Source organism: Lepidochelys kempii, chromosome 10, assembly GCF_965140285.1.
Source record: "Lepidochelys kempii isolate rLepKem1 chromosome 10, rLepKem1.hap1, whole genome shotgun sequence".
In the NCBI taxonomy this organism is placed as follows: Eukaryota; Metazoa; Chordata; order Testudines; family Cheloniidae; genus Lepidochelys; species Lepidochelys kempii.
The window spans coordinates 1,818,494-1,842,531 of NC_136389.1; the positions used below are offsets into that span (position 1 = coordinate 1,818,494).

General features: G+C 47.2%; 1 protein-coding gene across 2 annotated transcripts in view; it reads right to left on the reverse strand.

Moving 5' to 3' along the window:
- Nucleotides 1–24,038, reverse strand: part of USP31 (ubiquitin specific peptidase 31) — a 67,853-nt gene that overhangs the window by 10,402 nt on the left and 33,413 nt on the right. The window contains exons 3-15 of one of the 2 annotated variants that reach the window (XM_073361598.2): nucleotides 22,356–22,444; nucleotides 20,966–21,058; nucleotides 19,377–19,512; nucleotides 18,573–18,717; nucleotides 14,037–14,217; nucleotides 12,931–13,042; nucleotides 11,424–11,518; nucleotides 8,992–9,069; nucleotides 8,357–8,486; nucleotides 4,643–4,762; nucleotides 3,913–4,138; nucleotides 2,568–2,726; nucleotides 545–697 (exon numbers count right to left, since the gene is read on the reverse strand). In XM_073361598.2, coding sequence (XP_073217699.2) covers nucleotides 545–697; nucleotides 2,568–2,726; nucleotides 3,913–4,138; nucleotides 4,643–4,762; nucleotides 8,357–8,486; nucleotides 8,992–9,069; nucleotides 11,424–11,518; nucleotides 12,931–13,042; nucleotides 14,037–14,217; nucleotides 18,573–18,717; nucleotides 19,377–19,512; nucleotides 20,966–21,058; nucleotides 22,356–22,444 — 1,717 coding nt within the window. The remainder of the gene's footprint in view (nucleotides 1–544; nucleotides 698–2,567; nucleotides 2,727–3,912; nucleotides 4,139–4,642; nucleotides 4,763–8,356; nucleotides 8,487–8,991; nucleotides 9,070–11,423; nucleotides 11,519–12,930; nucleotides 13,043–14,036; nucleotides 14,218–18,572; nucleotides 18,718–19,376; nucleotides 19,513–20,965; nucleotides 21,059–22,355; nucleotides 22,445–24,038) is intronic. The other variant, XM_073361599.2, reaches the window with a different exon arrangement.

Here is a 24,038-nt window from a genome sequence, read left to right on the forward strand (position 1 = left end):
TTGGCACCCCCAGGACAGCAGAGCTCGAGTGGGCTCAGGCTTAAGCCCGCCTTCTGGGGCCATGTAGGAATTTTGTTTTCAGAAGAGGGTTGTGGTGCGATGAAGTTTGAAAACCCCTGCTCTACACTAAACTCACGTGGAGTGTCAGCCTGATATTGCTCCCTACAAACATGGAAGAACTTAATTCTCAAAAAAACAAAAAACGTTTTCTAGAGGGGCTGGGCACACGCTGTGGTTTCCCCCTTACATTTTCTTCCTCTAAAAGGCCCCCTATGCTGGTTCCCACACTCCCAAAAAGGGCAGCCCATCAGTGCCACTCAGTCTCCTAGCACTTCTTGATCCACTGTCTGTTGCTCCCAGAGGCTGGGGACACTGCCTGCCTGCCTCCCGAGCTCACCCTGCTCAGCTTAGGGAGCCCACTCCCAGGGCTGTGTGCATTCTGCTGCTATCCGAGGAGAGAGTCTGTATTGAGAGGAAACACTGGATCCACAGACCGGTTTTGATTTTATAACCCCCTGCCCACACTGTGTGCCGGAACGCTCACCATCATCTTCACTCCGTTCACCAGTCAGCTCAACTGATTCCGAAAGCGAGGCCAGAGACGTGCGTCGTGAAGAAGCTGCTGAGGCGATGCTGGGCTGTTTGCTGCCAGGAAGCCGGCTCACCCAGTGTTCACACAGAGAAGAGCTTGTAGAGCCTGCAGAGGGGTCAGGGCACTGAGATCAGACCAGCAGCATGTGGCCAATTACAGATCACACCCCCCCACCAAGGCACTGATTGATCACAACCAAATTACATTCCTACCATTAGGATTCAACTCTAACCCCCAGAAACCAGCGCTGCGCCTACATGACTGCAATGTTCTGACTAGCTGAAGCAATAAATCCACATTCACGTCCCATGGTTTGGCCCATAAAGAGAAACTCTTCCTCCAGCAGCATGTGAACTGCAGCAAGAGAGCCACTAGAGCCGAATGCAGCCCAGGCTGCCACTCAGACCCACGGCAGTGATCCTGACCCTGTCCCAACACCCCTGTGCCTTCGCTTCTATCCAACCCCACCATGGATGGAGTCACTCCCTTCAGTTGACTGACTGGCTGCATTTGGTTGACTTAGTGAATTAAGTGAGATTCTACCAATGACAGACCAGGTTATATTTATACCATATCATTGTAATTGGATGAACAAACTAACTTCAGACTGGTTAGCTTTAAAAAAAAACAAACAAAAAAACCCCATTTTAATAGAAGAATAATGCTCCGGCAATCTGACTGGCTGCTACATATACAAACATCCAAATCAAAATGGGCTCCAAGACTCACCTATTTACTCTTTCCCCTTCGCTTTCTCCCCTTCATATTCAACTTTCCCCTTACTATATTCTTCAACTCGCAGCCCTTTGGAGGTGATATCCCCCTCTAACCCTGCCCCACCCCAGTGCATGCACACGTACCATTTCCCTGGAGGAGATTTTTCTTCCTTTTGTGGGAAGGAGGGGAGAAAAAAAATCAGCCTCCCTTTGTGGCTATTAAGTCTCCTGAGATTTCTTTAAGGCCCTGCCCATATCACATCTTACCCATGATTTTGTAACCAGGCACAGCCACTTCAACCAGTTACGAACAACCCTTCAGTTTGTGGCCAGGGGGCAGGGATCAACAGTCCCCATCGGTACCTGGCCTGGGCCAGGGAAGCTAACGATCCAACCAGCAGCCCAAATCTGGTGATGAAACCTGGGTACAGGGCACCTGACGCACGGTGCACACACGTAGAAGTAGTTTGTTTGTAGGAGTGCATTCTGGGAAGAGGCTAAGCAGCCAGCCTACAGCAGGGAGAGCATGCCTGGAGAACATGCAGGTGGAGCTGCCCCAGGGACACATGGAGCTGTCCACGTGGACTGGCCTCCTATCAAAAGGGGACTGACCAAAGCCCTGTATACACAAGATCAGCGTGCCCCAGATAAAAAACAGAGCTGAACTGGATCCAGGAAGGAAGCCCCGTGCCTCTGGCAGGGTGAAGGGACAAAGCTGAGTGCAGTAACTGAACTGGAAGCTCCCTGGGCATGGACACTAGCCGGGTTGGTTACGGTTCCCTCTGCACCGAGGAGACCAGAGTCCGGCCATGCTAGTGCAATCTGGCCAGCAGCATTTTTATCTCTGGGGTACAAGTGCCTGTGCATTAGCTACAGGAGCGGGTCCCCCAGAGAACAGAGCCAGTGCAAGAGCAGCCGTGGAAGAATTTCCCAGCGTCTAGAAGAGGCCTCAGTGGGAGCAAACTCAGGCCAATGCTCTAGGACGGCCAGAGCTTGGGCTGTAAGCTCTTTGGGAGCCGTCTCTATTCCTGCCTGGTCAGCACAAGCTGAAATCGTCACTAAGAACGGGCAGCCACAAGGGCTAGCGGCACAGCTAGGGAGCTACGCCAGCTCCCTGACCACTCCCACAGCAGCCCTGTGCAGCAGGGGCTGACGAGGAGTGAGACACAAGGCTGATCTGATCACTAAGCTAAAGCCCTTCCTTCAGTTCTATAAGGAAAGACCAGGTAAGTTCCTTGACCAAGCCAGCACAGCTTTACCTGCCACAGAGCTGTTAGCTGACCACGATGGGATCGTCGTGCGCCTCTGGTAGAAGAGGATATAAGCGGTCTGCTTGCAGACTTCATTTTCTGCCAGCTGCAGCACATCAGTATCATCAAAGCAGTACCACAAGCCATCTACAGAGTTCTTACAATATGCTGTGAGACAGAAGAGTGCGTTAGAGACCTCACAGCACCAGGCACCATTCACTTCATTCCTGCCAACCCAGCAGCCAAATCCACTGTATGACAAACTGCAAGCAATCTCTTCCGCTACCACAAGCTCAGTTAGACAAAGTGGAGAAGGATGGATCACAGATTTATTATCCTGGCTACCCATACTCTGAATGGCCAGCAGGAAACTTGCTGTGCATTGCCCACCAGAGATGTGCATTGCCCACATGCCGGTGCCTACAGTTGCCCCATGCTGTCCAGAGAAGGGACCCCTGCTTTGGGGCAGCTCTATTTGTTTTATTGTTTGTTTGTGGCATTTTGCCTCTGTTGCTGTATTTTGTCTCTTAACTAAACCTATTCAGAACGATGCAGGACTATACCATCCAGAGAACACACACGGAAGGAATGGCATGTGTCTCATCACTGGGCTGGGAGTGCACAAGCACAGACATTGAAAGGTGTTAAATTCCTGTCTCTCGCCAGCTGTTCCTTAGAGCTACAGAAGGCCACGCAAGTAGGGATCTGCTGGGATATGCACACACATAGCTGAAGCATCACCACATCACATATACAACACAAGCTCTGGTGGCAGGCGAGCACTGAACAGCATTTTGTAAGATGTAAGGAGGGTTAATTTGATCGTCCATTCTAAGGATTATGGCTTGTTAGCATTTTTATCTGCAAGAAAAGCAGTTAGGATGACTGGGAGAAACTAATTTTTGTCAGATTTGATTGTAGTTTTATCTAATGTGCAGCTCATTTCTAAAACCCTATTGGCACTCCAGACTCAGGCAAACTCCTGTCAGAGTCAAACAGGGCTCTAAGTACCTACCCAGCAGCCCTCATCATCATGTTCTCCAAGCACCTAGAGTTGGAGTCCGCTGTTTTACTGTGTTTCTAGAATTACTGGCACTAGAAGAAGCTGTGCACAGGCTGTTTGGTAGGACGTGTGAAGGGAGTTTGGGCCTACAGGGCATTGTTCCAGTTCCCTGTAAGCAGGTCACAAAAGGCCATAAAAACACACCTATAAAATTGGACACTAAGTGGCCCCTTATTAGCAGGCTCAGGGGGGCCAAGCTAGAATCCTGCACGTTTGGGAAGGCGGCATATCAGTGAGGCTACAGAGATCCACCCTGGAAAGTGCATCAGTCTAAAGCTGCAGAGCACTTGCCTGTATAGTGCCCTCCTTGCATAGTGCCGTGGTGATTGCACACGGCATACAGGTCATAGACATAGTCCTCGGGATCCCTTCCAAGTCCGTAGGGTCGTCTCCATGGGGACCAATGAGACGGCAGACTCCAGCTACTCTGACTACGTTTGACGACGTGAGGGGTCATATCCAAGCCGGTCAGAGGGAACTTGACCATGTTTTGAAGTTTCATTCTTCGGTCTCCTTCCTGTTTAAAAGGAAATGTGTGTTACAATGGCAGGGAGGATCCACAGCTTGAGGAGAAGAGGAATGCATGATGCAGAAGCACAGTCACACCGTAAGGGACTTCTCTCTGCAGCTCCTCTCTCCAGAGGCTACTGAGCCACCAACACAGCAGCAAGAGAAACTAGAGCAAAGTTCCAAAGCCGAAAGCGATTATGGCAGACAGAAGAACGCACAGGATGGCAGGCAATGCCGACATGTTCCGGTGCGCAGTAAATGCGGCTTTGAACCGCAGTGTCAGTTGTGTTTGGTTTGCACAAGAACCACAACTCCAGGTGTCAGTACAAGCCCATCTAGGATATTCATACTTCTAGTGAGCACAATTGGCCACTTGGGGGCAGTATTCCATTGCAATGCAGCCGAAAGGCAAAGGGCTAATCAACTGCCTAGCTTCAGAGGGTCAGTAGTTTGAAAGCCCATTTTTCAGTGTTCCTTTTGGAGTCTCCCACTTCATGCACCTGTTTCTTACCTGTCTAAACCTCTTTAGATGTATGATGAGAACATCAGGTAAAGTCCATAGGCTCAGTGTAATACTCCCCTGCTGCAGCTGCTTGCAATGGGGGCAGCGCCATGCATCATCTGGAGCAAGCTAAGAACAAGGAGCATTAGCAGCTGTTAGCTGGCAAACATCTCAATTAAACCATTTACCTACAGCCATTGCTCACTTATGCGCTCAGACCCAGTGCCTCCAGACACCGGCTCCAAATACCTTCACTGTCTGGCTGGCATGCTGGCCAACCGGGGCTTCCAGCAGCACAGAGGAGCTCCCCAAATTGATGGTGCATAATAAACATGGAGGGGATGGATGCAGGAGACACTTCAGCCAGTGCAGCTGTGCAAAGCACCTACTTCTACTTCCAAACACTCCCTTCCGTGTTCTCTCTCACTCACACTCTCACTCACACGTAATAAATGGACAGGTCTGGCAGTATGAGAAAGCCATTTTTTGCTGAGGGCGAGAACACTCTTGCCCACGGTCTTCATGGCTCAATGGATCACAGACAAATACACAGCTGAAGTCAGTCTGGCTCATCAGGGTATTAGTATTGTTAAAATAGGTATTGGAATTACAAGGATGTGTTTTGTGTTGAAAAACTTTATTGAATGCTTGTGAGCCGCTGCATTAATCTCACATATAACATCTGTATCCCATACTGTAAGGTAATATTTGAACATTTGTATTCTAAGCCTTTGCAACTGTGCAAATTACCAGACAGGAGAAACATTATTTATTGTCAGGTTTCAGAGTAACAGCCGTGTTAGTCTGTATTCGCAAAAAGAAAAGGAGTACTTGTGGCACCTTAGAGACTAACCAATTTATTTGAGCATAAGCTTTCGTGAGCGAAATGCTGATCTCCCACAGAAGGGGTTCTATCCTGCTGGACAAGAAGGCCCATCAGCGCCAGATGGGCTAGAGTGAAATATCATAGGTTGACTATGAGCTGCCAATGTGATATGGCTGTGAAAAAAGCTAATGTCGTCTTGGGATGCATCAGGAGAGGTATTTCCAGTAGGGATAAGGAGGTTTTAGTACCGTTATATAAGGCACTGGTGAGACCTCACCTGGAATACTGTGTGCAGTTCTGGTCTCCCATGTTTAAGAAGGATGAATTCAAACTGGAACAGGTACAGAGAAGGGCTACTAGGATGATCCGAGGAATGGAAAACTTGTCTTATGAAAAAAGAAAAGGAGTACTTGTGGCACCTTAGAGACTAACCAATTTATTTGAGCATGAGCTTTCGTGAGCTGTAGCTCACGAAAGCTCATGCTCAAATAAATTGGTTAGTCTCTAAGGTGCCACAAGTACTCCTTTTCTTTTTGCGAATACAGACTAACACGGCTGTTCCTCTGAAACCTGTCTTATGAAAGGAGACTCAGGGAGCTTGGCTTGTTTAGCCTAACTAAAAGAAGGTTGAGGGGAGATATGATTGCTCTCTATAAATATATCAGAGGGATAAATACCAGAGAGGGAGAGGAATTATTTAAACTCAGTACCAATGTGGACACAAGAACAAATGGATATAAACTGGCCACTAGGAAATTTAGATTAGAAATTAGACGAAGGTTTCTAACCATCAGAGGAGTGAAGTTTTGGAATAGCCTTCCGAGGGAAGTAGTGGGGGCAAAAGATCTATCTTGCTTTAAGATTAAACTCGATAAGTTTATGGAGGAGATGGTATGATGGGATAACATGGTTTTGGTAATTAAATATTCATGGTAAATAGGCCCAATGGCCTGTGATGGGTTTTTAGATGGGGTAAGATCCAAGTTACCCGGGAAAGAATTTTCTGTAGTATCTGGCTGATGAATCTTGCCCATATGCTCAGGGTTTAGCTGATCGCCATATTTGGGGTCGGGAAGGAATTTTCCTCCAGGGCAGATTGGAAGGCCCTGGAGGTTTTTCGCCTTCCTCTGTAGCATGGGGCATGGGTCACTTGCTGGAGGATTCTCTGCTCCTTGAGGTCTTCAAACTACAATTTGAGGACTTCAATAGCACAGATATAGGTGTGAGGTCTTTTTTAGGAGTGGTGGGTGAAGTTCTGTGGCCTGCATTGTGCAGGAGGTCAGACTAGATGATCATAATGGTCCCTTCTGACCTAAATATCTATGAATCTATGAATCAAAGGACAAAAGACTGGTGTTTACTCTCCCCCCACATCCAATGAGGAAGAGTCTTGCAAGTGAATTCCTCCCATCAGCTCAGTTTGCAGCTCAAAGCAGAAGGGGACCATGGGTATAAAAGCCCCTAACAAGAAGGGACTGTATCTCTATGCTGTTTGGACTCGAGGGCAAGGCTTATTTGGCATAAGCAAAAGATCTGCCAGATTTAGCCCTAAAGGTCATATAAAGCTTATTTATCATAGAAGCTTTTATTATCTTTTAAAACTTAGACTAACTCATTTGTGAGTATCTATGTTCCTGCTTTAACCTTATAAAAAACTCTTGTATCCTTTTCCTACACAAATCTTTAGATAGTTTATTATAGGATGGGCTACAAGCGTGGTTTCTGGGGGGAGATCCAAAGTGCAAGTGACCTGGGATAAGTGACTGGTCCTTTGAGACTGGAGTGTCCTGAATATTGCTGTGATACTTGGTGTAAGGGATGTTCTAACATAAAAGTCAGTTTACCAGGGTGGCAAGACAGAATTGGGAGTATCCAAGGGGACTGTCTATGACTCTGTGATTAGGTGCCTGAGGAGTTTACACTTGCCAGTTGGTTGGTGAAATCTACGTACAGAGCTCACAGCCAGTCTGGGGTTGGTCCCTGGTTCCGAACACTCCGCCCTTAGGTTGGTACTCATGCTTCTGAGCCACCGCAGAGCAGCTTGACCTTAGTTTGGGGGCTACGCTGCTTTCTATGTGTACGTACAGCCCCTGCCCAAGAAATGGGGAACCCAATTTAACGTTCTGGACTGTGCCAGCCCGTTTCATGGACAGGCATGTAGATCACATGTGCATGCATGAAAGTGACATTTGCATGTTACCCTCCTTTACAGCCCCATGTTTATCATGTACAGAACATCCCTCCCAGAAGCCATGAAAAGGCTGCTCTCTGAAAGCACCTGACACCAAGCTAGCAGTCTCTCCCTCTAAAGTTCCCTAGCTTGAAGAAGTTCTTCTACAAAAGGTTAAGTACAGCATGATCTAGACGAGGGGAGTCTCCAGCCTTCCTAATAGTCTCCATCTAGCAGGGAGTGCTAAGAGAAAGAGGCAAGACCATTGGAGTGAAGGAACCGTCAGCATGCTTGCTGAGGAGGCCTGTGAGCATGGTGGCTCAGACTGAGCACTGTAGCTCCAAGGTGCACTTGTAGAGGCGTTACAGGCAGCCTGCACTGCAAGAGAAAAAAATCCTCCCGGTCTGCCTCAGAGACTTAGAAACACACAATAGCATAGTTCCGTGAGAAGAAAGAGAAGCCCACGCGGTCTCCAGACTATCGTAAAGGAGATCTGCAGAAAGCATTACCCCTTCAAAAGGCAGACGCTGCCAAGGCGGGGGAGGAGGATTTGAACCTGGGGCTCTGACACCCCAGTGAGTCCATGTCTGCAGAACAGCTACTCCAGCAAACTAGTGAATCTAGGCAGCACTGGAAGTGACTAAAGCAGCAGAGAAGATGATGGAATCCCATTCTCCTCCAGAACTTCCCGCTCCATATTTAAAGAGGCCAGGCCCTGGACTCCTACCTGTTCCTCTTTGGTGTAAAGTTGGAAACACTGAGATAAAGTGCAGGACTGAGGTTGGTGATGAAGCTCCCTCTGCTGACGGACACTTTCAGAGTCTGGGACGTACTCATCCTCCATGTTCACAAACAAACTGCATCAGGGAAACAAGGCATTTACCAGCTGTACAATACACACATCCCAACGTTACAGATGAGCCATTGCAAGGCTGGAAGTATTGCTTGCTTGATCTGTCCCATCCCATAGGTAGCCAGCCTTGGTAAGAGGCTGCTCTACAGCAATTCACTCAAAGAAAGGAAAGCAGTTTTCACTCAGCCTTGGGTCTAGACCAGATAGCAGAAAAGCCACCCCATGAATTTCCCTTAAGACCCCTCGGGCATGAATGGGAGCTGTGCACATGGAGCAAATGGTTTGTGATGGAGAAGCCAGCTCGTATATTTCGGAATCCAGGCTAAACAGAAGTAGGGATCCCACCACACAGAAGCTCCCGTAGCTTAGATCCTCCTGTCTTTACAGCTACAGTTTCACCTGAACATTTCAGAAGCTGGAGATTTTATGGGATTTAACATTTTGCTGTATTTCCTATCATGCCAGGCTGTTTGCAAATATTTCCCTGCAGTTAATGCAATCATACTTACTAATCTTTAGTCTCTTTGTCCCATTCTACCACTAATTTCACATGAGCAGTTCCACCCTGTCCACATGATTTCAGTGCCCTGGAGAGAGAAGCAGACATTGTAGGGTTAGAACAGCACTGAGTCTAAAGCTCAAATCACCCTGTACTGTGTATGTGTGTCTATATCTATACCCAGTGCGCACCTTCACCCCCTGAGCTAACCTAGGAGGGCCCTATGAAGTAGGAACTCAGCTAGATCAGAGAAGCAAGTCTTTCAGCTTAGCTACTACTGCCGCTAACCGGCTGCATCGATACAGACACGGTACTCAAAAGAAAAAAAAAATCCAGCAAGAACAGCTTATCCATAAAGTCTCCATTCACAAGAATGACCAGATATGCTGGGGGATTTTCCTTTGTGCTATCAGCAGGGAATCAAATAAGGAAATGATACCAGAAACAAACTACTTGTCAATTCATGTGCTAGACACACCTCACTGTGCAAAATGGGGCAAAGAAAACAACTCAAACAGCAAGTTATGAAGCCAGCAACATGTGCGACCAGAGAAACAGCATGAACCAGATTTTCTGTTAGCCAGTTGGATTCCAGCATTTTCTCCCTTGAAAAATGGCTGATTTTGTCTGTAATCAAGACTGTCCCATGGACAAGACTGACAAGAATTTTAAAGGGTTTCTCACATCCAAAATTGGAGGCCCTAGCCACTCAGTGTACTATGGTATGTAACAGAGAAGAGTGGTGCCCACAAAACTTTGCCCCAGTGAGCTGGCCAAATTCCAATTTGGGGATCTACCTGTGGTATTTCATTATGCCTAAGGATATGATTCTGTCACAGAGGTCACAGGTTCCGTGATTTTCCAGGATCTCCGTGACTCCTTCTGGAGCAGGGCTGAAGCAGTGGCTGGGGTTTGGTCAGCATTGCTTGGGCTGGAGCAGCGGCAGTCAGCCCTGCTGCAGGAGCAGCCCCTGGGTCCAGCTGGATTGCCCCCCCCCTGGGGGGGGGCAGCAGCAGACAGCCCATGCCGCAGGGAGCTGGAACAGCTGCAAGCCCCTGGCAGTGATCTATTTATCCATCCGTCCCACCCTCCTACCCTACCCCCTGCGCAGGGTATTTTTAGTAGAAGTCAGGGACAGGTCACAAGCTTCTGTGAATTTTTGTTTATTGCCCACAACCTGTCCCTGACTTTTACTAAAAATAACTATGACAGAATCTTAACCTTAATTATGCCCATCACTTCAGTATTTTATTGCTGGCCATCATATTCCCTTGGGTACAGTTTCTTGCTTCATTCCCTGTCTTAAGGATAATGCAGTAATGTCACACGCTGCTCCTATGGTTTTGTATTCCAATCTATTCTAGCTACATATGTGACTCTGCTCACACATTATCTAAGCACCTAGATGAGTGTACATTGCAATGATGGGTGAAGTGGTTCTTGAGTAAGTTCCTGAAGCATTGTGGGATGGGAGTACTAGGGAAAGGCAGAATTACTATAATATGTTCCACTCTGGGGGCAGAAACCCAATTTTAGAGATGACGTTTTAGAGCCCACAGTCCCTTCCTTGTTTTCCTTCGACACTAGCACGTTTAATGCCAGTTAACAGCCTGCAAGTTGAATTCCTCTCGCTCCTAGAGATGGTCCCATCCTTGGCACAGCTGAACAGCCCTTGCTCAGTACATTATACATGGCTTGCGATGGGCAGCAGGCGGAGCCCCCCTTTGGGGAGGCTAACCCCCAACTCTGCCCCTTCTGCCTGCACCCTCCCCACAGCCTAAGCCCCAAGAGCCCCTGCCTCAGCTGGAAGAGCCCCAGGCCAGCTGAAGTCCCGAGTGCCCCCACCTCGGCTGGAGGAGCCCCGGGCTGGCCGAAGCCATGCCGTGCCTCCCCACCCCGGACCCAGTCTGCCTGGGGAAAAGCGTCTGTTACAAGATGCTTTTGATATGCCCCATGCAGGTTCCAGGGCGGCTGCGGAGGTGGTATGTGCCGCCTCAGCTGCCCCGCAACCTGCATGGGGCATAATAAAGCAAAAACTTCACCGCCAAACCCCACAACCAAGCGTCTGGCAGCAACGGCAAGGGTCCCCTGGCCTATTCTATCTGCTGCCCATGTGGCTTGCAGTCATTTTACGCTGTCTGTTACCATCTCCAGTGCCGCACACCTGCCTCTCAAAGCTTCTCTCATCTTCTCTCCCCATTTATTTCTAATCACTTGCTCTCCTTCTCCACACAGTACCAAGTAGGAGTTTTCTAATGGAATTTTCTTACAACAAATATAAAATAATCCATGGCCATCCAGGTTTAGAAAGTCTGTCTGTGCTCCCACACGTAAGGCACCCGCCTCCTAAGGGCTAAGCAGCAATACTCAACTGCAACACTAGAACAAGTGGGTAGTAACTGGGAAACACTCTGCCCCCCTGGGGGACAAGGCCGTGCTTACCGTTCCACAGTGGGGTGGCAGAGGGGTCGCTCCTCCTGAGGTAATAGGTACGTTATGCCCACAACACTAACCACCCGCAAGCTGAATGGACACACCTATGGTAAACAGGGAAAAATGTTAACTGGTTGAATGACTGAAGTTAGATTTATTCTAAGAGGCTGGTTCACTCCCTGCAAGTGCTAAGGCAGGATCTGTCCCTCTGAGTATGCGTTTCACAAGAGAAAACAAGTAGATTAAGTTCTCGTGGCTACTGTGCTAAGAGTAGATGTTCCTGCACCTGGAAGCCAACGCAGGGACACTTGAAAGAGCTGAGGTTTGGGAGAATCACCAGGAACTCCTCCGTAGTGATAGGCAATGTCTCCTCTCTCCCCTCACCTGCTTGTTCTTACACAGACTTTTCCAACAGACATGTCTACTCTAAGAGCCACCTAGCATGCTTGTGGGAGCCATGAAAACATCAACTAATGTTTCAAAGTCTTTTCGAAGGGAGATTTCTCAATTAAGAAGGTTAATGGCAGAACTACAAAACAAAGGCTGGCACCGGTTTGATCTTACAAATGACTCATTACAGCTTCAAGCCTCAGATTTTTGCAATTTAAACTGTGAACAGTTTGAGGCTTATTGAGTGGGGGTGTGAGGAAAATGAGCAATCATCTCATTGAAACAATTATAAACAAAGGACTCACTGGGACAAAAGTTCCCCAGGAATACAGAGTTGGAAAGATCAGCTTGGGTTCTAAGCAGATCGCCAAAGTACTAAGGGGACAGGAAAATTCTCTGGCTTGCCATCTAAGCTGATCTCAGCTCCTCCATCCACCTCGTGCAAAGACCAAAGACAAGCAGGGCCCGCATCAGGCTGAAGCCAAACGGCACCCAGAGCACTCTAGTGCACCTGCTCCCCTTGGCACTGCATTTCTATCGCTTGCCTCTGCTCCGCTGGAGGTGCCCAGCTCCAGGGCAATCCCTTTGGTGCTCCCCAGAATGGGTCACACACCAAATTTCAGACATCTGCTCATCCCAATTTTGCCAAACCCAGGCTTTTTATATCGGGGGGAAATTCCAGGTATGAGACATAAACATTTAGTGGCTCTACGGTTTAGACAGAAAGGCTCTGTTTTAAGGGGTGTAAAAGGCAGACGTCTCCTGTTAGCTGGTTTCAGTTATGGAAGGAAGCGTAAGACAAGAGTTCTTCTCGCGTGCTGCTCTCAGAATGGCGAATAGAGCTCTTGACAGAAATCCTTTACGTGGGAGCTGACTTCATTCAGCCCCTGCCCAGGCGAGCACCTATACGTTTTCAAGGTGGTAAATAAAAGCGGGCAATTCAGCAAACGGCACACGCAGGCTGACCTTCAGACAGCACACCACCCCCCAGTATATATTTCATGTAAGGAATGTTCCATCACCACACACACAGCCCCTTCGCCACTTCCAATCAACTGGATTTTCCATCAGCTTCAAGCTACGAAGAGGTGGAAATTCCAGGAGCAGAAGTGTCAGTCTATTTTACCTGAATGCAGGCCGAGGGCCGCAGAATATTCTGCATCTTCTCCAGGATTTCCTTCTGAAGGAGATCCCACACAATTGTTTTCTCCAGGTGCAACACAAAGGGCTGGCCAAACCTATCGAAGGGAGCAACGTTTTAAGAAACCATTAAAAGATTAGTCTTTTTGAAGGGACGATCCTGTTATTTTCCCTTTTCTCACTGCATGTCTACAACATGACACTGAACAGCATCAACCCTGCCAAAGCCTGGAGTTTCAAAGATAAAGAGGACACACTGTATGAGATTGCCAGCACTGGCCCAATTCTGCTCCCAGCAGAGTCCAGGGCAAAGCTCACCCTCTCCTCGTTAACTCCAGTTACCATCTCAGGAAAACACATACGGCCCAATTCTACCCTCACCCCACCTCCACTGACTTCAGTGGCGCCCAGGCCTCGGAGACCTATTGAGATCACAATCAAGCCCAGACGGATTTTGCGGAAGGGAGAGTGAACATTTAGTGGTACACCCTGGAGCACACAGGGACAAATTACAAATGTTAAGACTGCCTCAGAGGTCACATTCAAAAGGGCCTTGTCAGTTGGTTCTAGCTTCCCACCAACAAAGTCCAATTTTCAAGCTGAATTACGAAGACGAGGAAGGAGGATAAACTTCTCATTATAAAATATTTCCCATTCCCACTCGAGCACCTCAGCAAGAGCAGAGAGAGCCTTGACATTTGGCAGGGAGGCACATCAGGTACGAGTGTGAACTGCACCACCCTCAAAGGACAGGCTGGCTCATCAGAGGTGATTTCAGGCCACCTGATGGGATCTAATTCCCTATGACACACACAGTTCCCATTAGCAATCACAGAAGTTGTGCCCATTTAACTGCAGACTCAACTATTAATGGTTTCAAATGAACCCAATGGCTACATCACTGAACATACGTTTTTAGTGGGCCAACAAGTCTTCACACATCACTCTGGTCCCAACAAGAGTTCGGACTTTACACTGTGGCTCCAGAGAGGTGTCTATGTTGTCGTCTCAGTACATGGAGAGTTATAACAGAGAATCCTGGCTTTCCATGGAGGCCACAACCAGAGGTGTAGCCTGGAAGCTGGCATTTACCTTTTCCCCTGCTGTCCGGTAGATGCTCTGTTGCAGATCAGCAATACAATCTTGTCACTGGCTGCTGAGCGAGTAGAGGTTTCCTGTTTCCCTGACTTCACCGCCCCTTGTGTATAAGATGTTGTTCTGTGGTGATCAGTGTCATATTTCAAGCTATTCAGGTTATTGTTCACATGAATTCCTGGAACATTAGGGGAGAGAAGGCATTTTAAATGGTTTTCCTCTACAATTGGATCCTTGTGCCCTCCATTGACAGGGGAGTGTCAACATGCTCTCAAGAAGTCTTCTTCTAATTTAGAACAGCATGTCAGTGTAAAATCAGTGCTTCTAGATTGGGTCACTTAGATTAGATTCATTGTCGAATACTTTAATTCTATAAAAAAGTTATTTTACATACGTGATTATTTCTATACAACAGAGATACGATATAAAACACACACACACACACACCCCCAGTATCTCACACTGGAAACCCAGTTCAATTGTTGCATAGGCACCTGTAGTTTTAGGGCAGGTCATTTTGTTTGTACATAGAAGGAGAACTGTTTGAAGGAGTAAACGAAAAAACCCTTGCTCATTTTCAAATATAAAATTTTGCTTTTGTTCTCCTACATCCCACTCTCAGATGTTTCCTCCTCTAGTTGGTGAAATCTGTATCTGCCAAATTGCCAACAGAACTCCAGCAAATCTAGCTTCTTTTGGTCTCCTTCTCTGCCTGTGCACCAGCAGCATGCAGTTCAGCTGGAAAATGCACAAACTGGCTGAAGCATATGTTAGCACCCGCTGTTGCAAAGAAGACAGGAGAAACTCAGTGCTTTCATCCTGCAGGATCTGAGTTACTCCTATTGACTTGAATAAGAGTTACCCAGACATGGAGAGAACAGGGGCCCCAAGGGCACATTTTGTTTATTCCTGAAACATCACCAGCAATCTGATTTTCATAGCAAAATTTTAGCTTTGTGTCAGAGTTCAGGACAACTGCCACGGTCCCTTTAGCAGCCCAAAAGTTGCACCCACTCTTGTGCTTCCAGCCCTCCAGCTGTTGCCAGAGAGCGAGTGCCCTTGCGGTGCCACTAACGGGAAATACAGAGGCAGGTGCTCTGAACTGTAACACATGTGATGACAGTGTATTTGGGATCTGTAACAATCTGAATTGCAGGAGTGCCAACAGCGGTAAAAGCAAGTACTGAAGAAGGAAAAGCACAGAGACAAGTGTCTCAGTCGTCATTTTGGGAAAAGAAATAGCAAAAAGACTGGCGAAAACGAACAGCTGAAGAAAAATGGGCTGGTTGAGTTATGCAGAGAAATGCTTTCAGAGCGGATTTGTCTAAATCAATCAATTTGTTGTACCCTAATGACCAGCTGAGGAATGATGGTTCAGGTTTGCAGAAAACCTCCAGCCTGCTGGAGGAGGATTCAGCAGATGGAGAGCCCTGCAACTATGTGCCATCCAGACCAAGCCCACCACTGCAAGAGGAGTGGTGGACAGCTCAACAGCTGGAGCAGGAGAAGCAGGAAACCCAACAGTTTGCAGGGCGGGAGCAGCAGTGTCTGTATGAGAGAGAAGGGGACAAGCAGCAGCACTACCAGCTCCAGACAGAGCGACTGCAACAGAGGAGCAGTCGCCCAGTAGGTGGAACCAGACCCCAGTACCTGTACTGATGGGTGGTATCCCTCGCTTTAGGGAGGGGAATGATAGGGATGTGTTCCAACATGCTTTTGAACTGGGGCGCTAGCTGAATAAAGTGGGGGGAAGGAACATGGTAAGGTACCTTGCTCCACTGCTGTCTGGGACAAAGGCCTTGGATATCTTTACCCTTACGGGAAGCGAGGACTATAAAGATGACAGTTAACAAGCTTTGTTACAAAAGTTTAAACTGACCCCCAAAACGTATAGGAGAAGGTTTCAGGGAGTTTAGAACAAAAGGGACATGACCTATGCTGAGATTTCAACTAAAACAAGGAGTTATGCAAGGAAAGGGGGAGCAAGTTGTTGGGTGACCATGGTCAATGAGACCTACATATTAATGGGGCTGACAGCCTGAGCTCACACTGTCAGCACCGGAGCAGAAGGAAGGGCCCAGCTGTAAGCCTGTGCCCAGCTGACAGTTCAGGCTGCATCGGAGGAGAGAGGAGGGGAGCACAGGGCTGTCTGTGTCCCACAATGCCCTACTTCAGTTGGTGGATTGGATGTGATTCTGGGGAGGACGTGCACCACCAACAGAAGGCACAAGAAGGAGCTTTAATTACTGTGGTGGCTGTGAGTCAACTTAACTTTGTAGTGTAGACAAGTCCTCGGCTAGTCTCAGACAGGCAAGGACAGGCAGAGGGCAAAAATGCCTATAGCATAGCTGACTAGGGGAAGGGACATCCCATTTCCACTGCCAGTGTCCATGAGGAGTCTGGTTACATCCCCAGAGCATGCAGAGTGAAGGGCGAGGCGTGAGTGCTTGGTGCTCAGGAGAAGGGACAAGACCTACTGACCTAAAGGGAAATTAACTGCGCCCTAAAATGCAGATCAGGAAATAAAGTTCTCTGCCAGCCCCTAAAAAGGGACCCCGGGGCAGAACAGAGCCTGATGATGGCAATGTCTCCAGCCAAAAGGAGGGAGACTGAGGCAGCTGTGGTGCACTGACAAATCTACAATACCTACCCCAGTGTGGGAAATGCACAAGTACAGGGTAAGACAGCTGCTGGGGGGATAGTGAAGGATCCTGAGCCAGGTGGGAGAGGGAATTCTGCTCACCTTGACTCACTGGGGATTAGGGGGGTGGACAAAAGGAACCAATGGTGTGGGAGATCAATACTCCATCACCTGCACCCAGAGGAGCTGAGGTGGGGCCACCAGAGTCCTGGAGCCCAACTTCAGGGGAGGTGGGGCAGAGAAAGGAATCTGGCTATGGGGGAGGTTTGAAGACATTCCCTCGGCTTGACTTTTCCTGTTCAAAGCAGCGCATTGTTGACAGCCACTGCAGAACTATTTCTCTCTGTGGTCCAAAGAACGGCTGCTTGTAAAATTCCTGGGTGGTGGGAAGTGGGGAACCTCAATCCAGAACAGAAGCAACTGACCCCTTAGGGCCCCACAGAACATGACACATGCTCCCTAGAAACTGCACGAGCAGTGGGAGAATTAGGTCTCAAGTTTCCATCCAAAGAGTTTGGGGTAGCAGGGCAAGAAGGTGCTTGTGAAAGCTCAGTCCCATATGTTTAAAGAGGAAAATTATGTAGGATGCTGGTCAGACAACGCCTTACAGATTTTTGAAGGATGTTTGCTAGTTTGCTAGCAGGGTTGTTATCTGAACAGGTGAAACGTAACACAGAGAAGTAACAGCACAGCTGCCACCCAGGGAATACCCCCACCAAGGCACTCACTCAACGTGCTCCCCTCGGAAGTCAGTCAGCACCCTCATCACACCCACTTCCGCAGGAGGAGAGATGTGGCAGACTGACAATATCCTGACTGAGCTTCAATGAATTAAGTTACACCTTACTGAATTATGGTTAATACCTCTGGGGTACACTGTATTAGAAATGCAAGTGTTTATTTACTGTCATGAGATTGTATGGACCTTCTTTAGCAGGAAGACAAGATTAATGCAATCTCTGAAAGGTACTAGGACCATCAAAGATCTTTTTGCAACGTGTGAAGTGAATTTCCTAGGAAGTACTTGGAGGTAAGGGGAATGCCAACCTCTTGAAGATACATTCTGAAGAGAGAGGCCCACTTTGTACCAATTACCTACTTCTGGAAATGCCAGGTCAAAGACCCCTGAACTGTATAACGTGCGAACTGAACGTGTTATGAGTGTGCTTGTTCTGAGCTGAAGCTGTGATGAACTGGTAACCCTAAGAACTCTCTTAGGGAGGGGTACTGATGGATTTGTCCTGCCACAATCCATGTAAGGCTTGGGGTTCTTAGTACACTTAAAAGCATGTCTGTAGGTTCTTTTATTGTTTTTAATAGGTTTTCCTCTGCAATGCTTTTTACCGGTAGAATAAAGTAGGCTTGATTGGGAAGTCTGTGCGGTAACATATCTGTAACAATTATACTTGTTATCCATCTCTAAAGAGAAAACATGCAGGTGTTCTTGAGCAATTTGTCCATGCTGGGAAGTATTCAGTGAAGGCAGGGACTGTGCAGCCTTGGGACACCAGGTCAGAAGGAGAGGGACACATGTCTCCATCCAAGAGAAGCAACAGCTGGGGAGCTGGACGCCTGAGCAAGTGCCCTTGCTGAACTACTAATGAGCAACACAGGTGCAGTTGCCCTGTACTGTAACAGATTGCTTGGCAGCACCGCTCCACCACAAGATTTGGTAATGCCAGGTTCCAAGCTAAGCCGTCTATGTTTGGAATGCCAGCCCGTGGAAGCAGAGCTCAATTCAGAGTCAGCAAACCAGGAGACAATCCACGTACCGCGTTAGGCCTAGGACATATATAACCAAATGCCCCCTTTTCAAACAAATTCCCCTCAGTCAATACTCCAGTAGAGGTGGAGTTGGAGGGAAGAGGTGTTTAGAAGACCTACCCACTTACCTCTCTGACTAAGGATCCCCTCAGGCCTAAATATCTCAGGGGTCTCAAAGGCAAAAATGCAGTCGCTGTCCTGAACCGTGTCCAGGTCATCGGCATCACAGAAGGAGCGATGGAACCCATCGTAGTACATCTCAGTCAGCACAATCTACAAGGCAGAAGTGGAATAGCAGCCATTAGACCATCAGTGCCAGCCATGGCCGAGCTGCAAACTCCCAGGATGGCAAAAGAAGTTAACGAATGGACTTTCGCTGAAGCATTTTGGATGGAGGATAGGAATTCTCCAGTCTTACAGTACCAGCCAATAAGGAGAAACTGGGGAGGGTCTGGCCATGAGGGAGTAGCTGGGATCAAGGGAACACATGCAGAGGTTTTCGTGGGACCCTTCGAGTGTCATCTTAGTAGTTTTCCCTTCAGAGTCTCAAAACCTGAGGACATTTCCCATGAGCCCCTGCTGGTTTCTCAATAGTGAGCAGAGTACACATGGGCACTCTAGGGCTGTTAGGCAGAAGCACCAGGCTTTCCCTTCCTCAGGTAACAGAGCAAAAAGGAGCAGAAGCAGCAGTGCACCTGGAGGCCTAAGCAGGGCACTGGTATAACCTACAGGCAGCCAAACGGATTCATGGGGGAGTTACACATGAGAGACAGTGCGTTTGGTCTAGTTTCTGCAGTCACCCATTTCCTCCATAAATTGAGGTCCACTGATCTGAACCCCGAGCACCCATTGTTACCTGCCACATCAACCAGAAGAACAAACAGATCGGAGGACACCAGCGGCAGCACGGCGACCGAAGATCAGCCCATTACCTGCTCAGTGGGTATCTTGGTTTCCATGGATACCGCTTCACGCAACTTGGCCACCGTTCCAAACAGAGGTACTGCCACACCGATGCGCATACAGTGCGAACACCTCCCTTGGTACACCACGGTGACATACAGAGGGCTGCAGAGAATACAGGGGAGAACTGGGATGGCTGAACATTTCTATACAGTACCTAGGAAAAAAACAGCCCGAGCTAAGCTTGGTCAGATCGACAAAGCAGGCTGCAGAACCCTGAATGGGGACTTTTACATTGCACACATCATAAGAATGCAGACCATTTCTGATCTAGTTATGACTCAATCTCCAGGCCATTTAGGGATGGGGAAACAGTGTAAGGATGTCACTCAGTCCTTGGGTTGCGACTCAAGCCTAGTTCCCACATAGAGTTCCCTAAGAGGCTGGTTGCATCATCAGTAATGAAGTCATACATGACCATTCTGGGCCACATTACCCTGGAGCTATTCAGGCAACAAGACCCACCCAGCAGATGCTTTGGAGTCCCAAATACCAGACCCTTAAATAAAGGAGGGGATGGATACTTATCTTGCTCCAAGTTGGAGGTATGTTCTCTATGGTGCTAGCCTCTACTCTATGTACTAACTGGGGAGTCCTCCCAAGGAAGTGGAATCACAGAATACAGTTCCTCAATGAGGCCACCCTAGATGACCTCTTGATTGAAGGGCAATCCTAATTTTACCTCAAGGATCCTTGTAACATGGCCCAGATCAATCAAAACTGACATCCTAAAGGCACTCTCAAAGAACTGCTGCTGGGAAAACCCACTGGGTTAAAGAGAACGGGAAGAGTGGAAGCATTTTTGTAGCCTCTTTTCTACAGCTGGTTGGAAGTTTTCCCACAGAACATTTTCCCATTGGCAAAAGCCAATAGCAAAATGGCCTTTCTGCAACCAAATATTTTCTGTTTACATTTTTTTTAAAAATTTATATTCTAGAATCAAAGAAATGTAGGGCCGGAAAGGACTTTGAGAGGTCATCTAGTCCATCCCCTGCACTGAGGTAGGAACACGTCAATCTAGGTCATTCTCTGGCAGATGTTGTCCAACCCAATGACTGGGATTCTACAGCTTCCCTAGGCAACCTATTCCAGTGCTTAACTAGCCTTATAGTTAGAAAGTTTTTCTTAATATCCAACCTAAATCTCTCTGTTGCTGCAAACTCAGCTCATTACTACTTCTCCTACACTTGTTGAAACCAGAGAACAATTAAAAAAAAAAAAGTCAAAATCAGAACAAAAAACTTAATTCCAAAATTTCATTTTGGGTTAAAGTTTTGTAGGAAATTTCAATCTTTATTGTTTTCATTCTGCTTTGTATAAGAAAAGCTTTTAGATTTATGGAATTCTCTGACAAATAAGAAATCTAGTTCCCGCACAGCTCATCTTTTCAGCATTTTTTGGGGGCTCAGAATACAGCTCTACCAGTCCATTCAATTCAACCTCATCTGCCACAAATCTTGTTGGCGTCTCAATCTCTTCTATAAAAAGATTTGCAATGCTACCAAGCATTGGGAAAGTCGCCCAAAATTTAATTTCGAGGCACAGATTAGCACATTACCGTGTATGAGGCAGAGGAATTGGTAGAGAGATGCAGAGGAAAGGGTCAAAGGTGTTACTCTGCTTCTGACAATGAGGGCACGTCAGAGAGGACCTGTTAAAAACATCAATCGGGTTAAAGTTACATCTCCCATTTAACTAGGGACAAGCAAACCATCAAGAACAAAAACAGTGACCCTGCTCTTCCCTCCTGATCAAACCCCTTCCCCCACACACTCCAGCAAGGCTCTGCGCATTTTGCTGTAAATGAAAGGCGCCTAATTCCCAGATGCTCACGCAGTAGTTAGTCTCTGAGCTCATTTATTACAGGGCATGACAGGAAGACAGGCTCCTCTCTATTATTCCACTTTGCCTCCACTAAGAGACATTTGTGAAATTAACAATTCACCCATATTTGATTCTAATATAAAGAGACTGACAAGGACTATTCTCCCCCAGACACGTGGGCGAGGGGAGGTTATGCAGGCAGCACTGCATGGGCCTCAATCTCATTCACTCAGAAAGAAAGGAGACTCCTCACATGCACAGGCACACACCCGGAGTATTTCATATCCCAAATTAACAAGCCATAAGGTCACTAAGTCTTGCTCATGATTCTGTAACATCCCAAAGGTTTATTTCTTTGCCACTGGGGAGCCCCAGTGACATGCTGGGAAGACCGTTTAACAACTCAATCTCCTACACCAGACTGGCTGCAGTGCTGCTGGGAGAGTTTGGAAACTGGCCTGTTTTTTTCAACTTCAGCTCTCAGGTGGAAAACTGTGGCTGTTCCCATGAACAAAGGGGCAGTGAAGGACTAAGCGCAGAATTTCTTTTCTGCTAGAAGGCTTCCTCATTAATGATAAATTACTACAAGCTTGTTTGGGATTCTAAACTCAAGCAGCCACCACATGCCTCCAGTTCATACCACAGGCTCCTGACTTGGCACAACCCAGGCAGATCTCAGACATGCAAAATTGTGTCTCACACCTTTGCACCCTGACCAGTCGGGCTGGAAACGCCATGGGGGCTTAGGTTGGGGGTGAAGGCTGAAACAAGCACTCCTGATTTACTGGCAAGAGGGAAACAAATGTACGTTTTCCACGGAAGTGACAAAGAATTTTAGTGCAATAAAACTGGCCGTTACTCCCCTTTGGAGCAAGATTTCATTTACCAGAGTGAGAGACAACCACTAAGGGAGTCTGATCAAGTGGGGCATGGAGACACAGCAGCACTGTAAACAAAATGGAGGGCTGCAGAGGGTTACTTGCCTGCCACCTCTCCGTCCCCACACCACACACAGCCCTGCTGCACTGCACCGGGCTCTGCCACCAGGGATGAAAGAATCTTATTGTGATTATAAAGACATGCACATAAACCCCATAATCCAAGTGTGCTGAAAGTTACTGTACCTGTACTGAGCTTGAAAGAGTTCCTGTACGAAAGTGCTACTGATTGGAAAGCCTGGTGCCTCGAGCAGTGCAGCATCCTCCAATGGTGGCTGAAAAGAAAAAGCAGTTCTAAAGGGAAGCCTGCCAGGATATGCAGGAGTGCCACACCAATCACATACAAGAGCCAAGTTAGGTTCTCCTGAGCTAAACATACCAGGACAAAACCAAGTATTTGAAATTGCAAGTGCTTTCAGGCCCACAGAGGGGACTAGAGCAACTGAGCAGCATCTTCGCTGGACATAGCTAGCACACCAGTAAGCTGCCAAACTTAACTGGTGGCAGAGTCAGGGGTCACCATTCACACTGGATTGTGCTGGTGCACACTTGCCATGCATTGACTGAGAAGGCTCTTTGCAGCCACAGGGGCCAGGAACAGCCCACCGGCTACTGCATTTGTTACAGGAGAGAGATCATGGCTGGGAAGTAGGGCTGTTGATTAATCACAGTTAACCCATGTGAATAACAAAAAATTAATCGCGATTAATCACTGTTTTAATCTCACTGTTAAACAGAATACCAATTGAAATTTATTAAATATTTGTGGGTGTTTTTTTTACATTTTCAAATATATTGATTTCAATTACAACACGGAATACGAAATGTACAGTGCTCACTTTATATCATTACAAATATTTGCACTGTAAAAACGATAAATAAAATAGTATTTTTCAATTCAGCTCATACTAGTACTATATGCAATCTCTATCGTGAAAGTGCAACTTACAAATGTAGATTTTTGTTATATAAGTGCATTCAAAAACAAAACAAGTCCACTCAGTCCTTCTTCTTGTTCAGCCAATCATTAAGACAAACAAATTTGTTTCCATTTGCAGGAGATAATGCTGCCTTCTTCTTATTTACAATGTCTCCTGAAAGTGAGAACGGGCATTTGCATGGCACTTTTGTAGCTGGCATTGCAAGGTATTTACTAAACATTCATATGCCCCTTCGTGCTTCGGCCACCATTCCAGAGGACATGCTTCCATGCTGATGATGCTCATTAAAAAAATAATGCTGTTATAAATATAAAGGGAAGGGTAACCACCTTTCTGTATACAGTGCTACAAAATCCCTCCTGGCCAGAGGCAACATCCTGTTACCTGTGAAGGGTTAAGAAACTCAGCTAACCTGGCTGGCACCTGACCCAAAGGACCAATAAGGGGACAAGATACTTTCAAATCTTGGGGGAAGGAAAGCTTTTGTTTTGTGCTCTTTGTTTACAGGGTTGTTCTCTCTTGGGACAGAGAGGCCAGACAGAAATCCATCTTCTCCAACCCATCCTAATCCAAGTCTCCAATATTGCAACCAGTATAGGTAAGCCAGGCAAGGCGGATTAGTTTATCTTTTGTTTTTATGTGAATTTTCCCTTTGTTAAGAGGGAGGTTTATTCCTGTTTTTTCTGTAACTTTAAGGTTTTGCCCAGAGGGGGGATCCTCTGTGTTTTGAATCTGAATACCCTGTAAAGTATTTTCCATCCTGATTTTAAAGAGGTGATTCTTTTACCTTTTCTTTAATTAAAATTCTTCTTTTAAGATCCTGATTGATTTTTCATTGTTCTCAAGATCCAAGGGTTTGGACCTGTGTTCACCTGTACAAATTGGTGAGGATTATCATCAAGCCTTCCCCAGGAAAGGGGGTATAGGG